This window comes from Alnus glutinosa, chromosome 10, assembly GCF_958979055.1.
Source record: "Alnus glutinosa chromosome 10, dhAlnGlut1.1, whole genome shotgun sequence".
Lineage (NCBI taxonomy): Eukaryota > Viridiplantae > Streptophyta > Magnoliopsida > Fagales > Betulaceae > Alnus > Alnus glutinosa.
This window is the reverse complement of record NC_084895.1, coordinates 503,786-507,594: the sequence shown is the minus strand read 5'-3', so window position 1 is coordinate 507,594 and position 3,809 is coordinate 503,786. Positions and strand designations below refer to the sequence as shown.

General features: G+C 36.3%; 1 protein-coding gene across 1 annotated transcript; it reads left to right on the top strand.

Moving 5' to 3' along the window:
- Positions 1-947: 947 nt before the first annotated feature.
- Positions 948-2,417, top strand: LOC133879442 (scopoletin 8-hydroxylase). Its single transcript, XM_062318013.1, has 3 exons — positions 948-1,479; positions 1,556-1,901; positions 2,005-2,417. Exons 1-3 carry the CDS (start codon positions 980-982, stop codon positions 2,245-2,247), a joined length of 1,089 nt encoding a protein of 362 aa, XP_062173997.1. The 5' UTR covers positions 948-979; the 3' UTR covers positions 2,248-2,417.
- The last annotated feature ends 1,392 nt before the right edge of the window (positions 2,418-3,809 follow it).

The following is a 3,809-nucleotide window of genomic DNA, read 5'->3' as shown; positions in this document are numbered from 1 at the left end:
TAAATGTGAAAATAGTTTGGAGTATTTTGTGAGTGATTTATGTTTTGATTTGTTTGTTAATTTTTTGTTTTTTTGTTTTTTGTTTTGCCAAAAAGCAAAAGACTACCTGTTGTCAAATGATGCATATCTTTCGACATGGATATGGCTACAATTAATTCATTTTCCTATGACCCAGTTTGTTTGGAGATAAAACAGCAGCTCAATGACTAAATGTTCTTTATGAAAAAACCATAGTCATAATTCCTCTGCAAAAAATGCACAGCGGAGCACCTGTATAACCCAACTGATCTTTTATAGTCAGCCAATTGTTTATGATGAGCAATGCGATGAAAGTATGCCTGGAAATCGTTCCTAAATGCCATACCAGCAGTTCCCACCAATACACTCAAGGCATACTTTGATTTCACTCTTAAGTGTAGGAACAGTCATATTTCCCTGAGCAGCTCCTTACAAACAAATATGTAATGCCAATCTTTCAATTTTTGCAATGTCCTCTAATTTACTGTTAAGAGTTGCAATGCTCCATTTCGTACACAAAATGATAAATATTTAGAAATAATGAAAAAAGTAATTTTCCCTTAAACTTTTTGTCTTATTAATTTTTTATTTTTTATTTTTTTGAATATTTTGCTTATTTTGTGTTTTTTTTTTTTTTTAATGAATTACTTGTTTTCATTTTCTTCTAATTTTTAAAAATGGAAAACACGATTGATTTCGATGTAGCAAATTTTTCCTTATATTTAATAAACAATATTCCTTTTGATTCATTCTGGCATTATGTTTGCTTCTCCTTAATTTATTTTAATCCAAGCCCTGAAGCTTGCTTTCTACCAACCGTATTCTGAAGTAGGTCAAGGTCAGACCCAAGTGGTAGTTGCAATAAAAGAAAAGAAATAATCTTGTATTTATTATCAGCCATATATATATATATATATATGTATGCATGACACGGCAATTGCAATTTGCACGAAAGTGGAAAATGGATTCAGGTTTCAACAATGGAAGCACACTATTTGACTTCGTCGTGAGAGATGGCAATGGTGTCAAAGGCTTGACGGACTTAGGCATATCAGTCGTTCCGGAGCGATACATCCAACCACCACAAGAGCGAATAGACAAGCAAAATGCCATTTCTCATAAACTCGCACCAATCGATTTGTCAAAGCTTGATGGGCCGGCCCATGAGCAAGTAGTGGAAGAGATGAGTAGAGCTGCCGAGACTCTTGGGTTCTTCCAAGTTGTGAACCACGGCGTGCCGGCGGAGTTGCTGGAGTCGCTTAAAGATGCAGCACACTACTTCTTCAGCCAAAAGCCTGAAAAGAAAGCTGTTTACCGCAAAGGCGTAAGCCCCAGCTCGTCCGTGACGTATGGGACAAGCTTTGCGCCAGAGAAAGAGAGAGCTTTGGAGTGGAAGGACTATATTAGCATGGCCTACACTTGTGATGCTGATGCTCTTCAGTATTGGCCAATGGAGTGCAAGTAATTTTAATAATATTGTAATTTTTTTTTTTAATTAAATCTATTTTATATATATAATATTGTACGTTTGTTTCAGGGAAGTGGCACTCGAGTACCTAAAGACATCAATGAAGTTGGCGAGAAAATTGGTGGAGATTCTGATAGGGAAGCTTGGAGTGACGCTGGATGATTCCAGAATGAATGCCCTCATGGGTTTAAAAATGGTCAACATGAACTTCTATCCAACGTGCCCCAATCCGGAGCTTACAGTTGGCGTAGGAAGACACTCGGACATGGGCACCCTGACTGTGTTACTACAAGATGGAATAGGAGGTTTATATGTGAAGATTGAAGAAGATATCGATGCTGGAAACAAGGGAGAGTGGATGGAGATTCCACCAATCCCCGGTGCGCTGCTCATTAACGTCGGCGATGCGTTACAGGTTAATCCAAATATATTTTTCTTTTATAAAATAATTTTACCATCTCTTTTTATTTAATTAATTAATTTTTTTTTTCTTCTTTAAAAAAAATAAAAATACGTAGATAGTAAGTAATGGAAGGTATAAAAGTGCTGAACATAGGGTGCGTACCAGCAACAATGAATCAAGAGTGTCAATCCCAGTATTTACAACTCCTACACCGACTGAGAAGATAGGGCCGCTGCCTCAAGTGGTGGAGACAGATGGGGTGGCTCGTTACCGCGAGGTTGTGTTTCAGGAATATATGAACAACTTCTTTGGGAATGCTCATCAAGGAAAGAAATCCCTTGATTTCGCTAAGCCTTGAATCCTCCACTTTCTTGCAAAAATAAAATAAACATTTAATTTTTATAATTCTGTCTTGCTCTGTAAACATAAATCACATATTATATCATCTCTGTAATACGTGTGATTTTATAATTATCACGCTCCAGAAACTCTTTTTATGTAATAAATAAATTAGACCTACCTTCTACATGCATGTGTCTCCACTGAGGTTCATCTCAAGTGCGATTCAAGTTGGACCATTTGAGATTGAGCCGAACAAGAATTCGGGCTTAGTTTTTCGGACCGGCAGGACATCATGTAAGAATGGAGAATTGATCCTCAACAGGGGAGGATCGATCCTCAGGGGCCAGAAATCCTAAGGATCGATCCTCTCTCTTCCGAATGGGATTTTTCTGAAGCCCTAGTGTGACCGTAACATCTATATATTTGTTCTTAACCTCCACTAAACATTGTCGCACAAACTTCAAGAGATCGAGAGGCTGTCGAAGCATAGTGGTGATGAGATAATTCATTACAAAAAAACATGAAATTACTAACATGCAAAAATTAACACGTTACTACATTTAGTAACGTGATAAAAATTTGCACGCAAGTAAATAATTTAGTTATGTGCTAAATTTAACACATAACTCCATAGTCACGTGTAAAATTCTGTGCATTACTAGATAGTAACATGAAAAGTTACGCGTTACTATGTAGTAACGCGGTAAATTTACCTCGTTATTAAATGAACTATTTAGTAACATGGTACTTTGCATGTTACTACTTATATAGTAACGTTCAAATTCATCACTTTACTAGATTAGCTATTTAGTAACTTGAAATTTAGCACGTTACTATTTTTGCCACGTGTTAAAATTGTTAATTTTTATGCGTAAACCCTAAACCTCACTAATTAACCATATATAACCTATGTATTAGTAATATTACATATATATTATTCATGTATACTATATATATATATATGTTATACCATAACATATATGTATTTAGTGTTTAAGTTGATAAATTTAAAGTATATATTTAAACCTTAACATGATTTTTAATTATTTGCTCTCCCATATTTATATTCTGCGGTTGATATATTTCCATTGATTATCAACAAGCACAATCATTGAAAATCAAAACACAAGTTAAAATATGATTTTACAATCATTCAATCTCCACTCAAAAAATACAACTATTTCAGAAGGGCGGATTTGTCACGACTATCTATATTAGCAGTTGTCATTTGATCCATATGGGCAGCGCCATGATCTTGAACAGTATCATCCTGAACCGCAGCACCTACGAATGATAAAAAGAAACAAAGTTATATAGTAAACAATATGATATAATACCGAGAGCGCTACCCACAGATGATCTCAAAAGCTGGCGAAGTGCATCACCTGTGACAGGCGCAAGGGTATCCTGAGAGGCTGTAGCTGTCGACATATTGTGGCTCAAACGAGACACCAACTCAGCCTCGCGCCTTGCCCGCAAAACACTGAACCATTCCTCTACCGCCTGGCGCTCAATCTCTAAAATAGCCTGAATCTCAACTAAGCGCATTGCCCGCTCAGCCTCCAATATTAATTGGAA

Coding starts and splice junctions, on each gene's coding strand:
- LOC133879442 (XM_062318013.1), top strand. CDS start 980: ATGGATTCAGGTTTCAACAATGGAAGCACACTATTTGACTTCGTCGTG. Junction 1,480..1,555: donor TATTGGCCAATGGAGTGCAA/GTAATTTTAATA, acceptor CGTTTGTTTCAG/GGAAGTGGCACTCGAGTACC. Junction 1,902..2,004: donor ACGTCGGCGATGCGTTACAG/GTTAATCCAAAT, acceptor AAAAATACGTAG/ATAGTAAGTAATGGAAGGTA.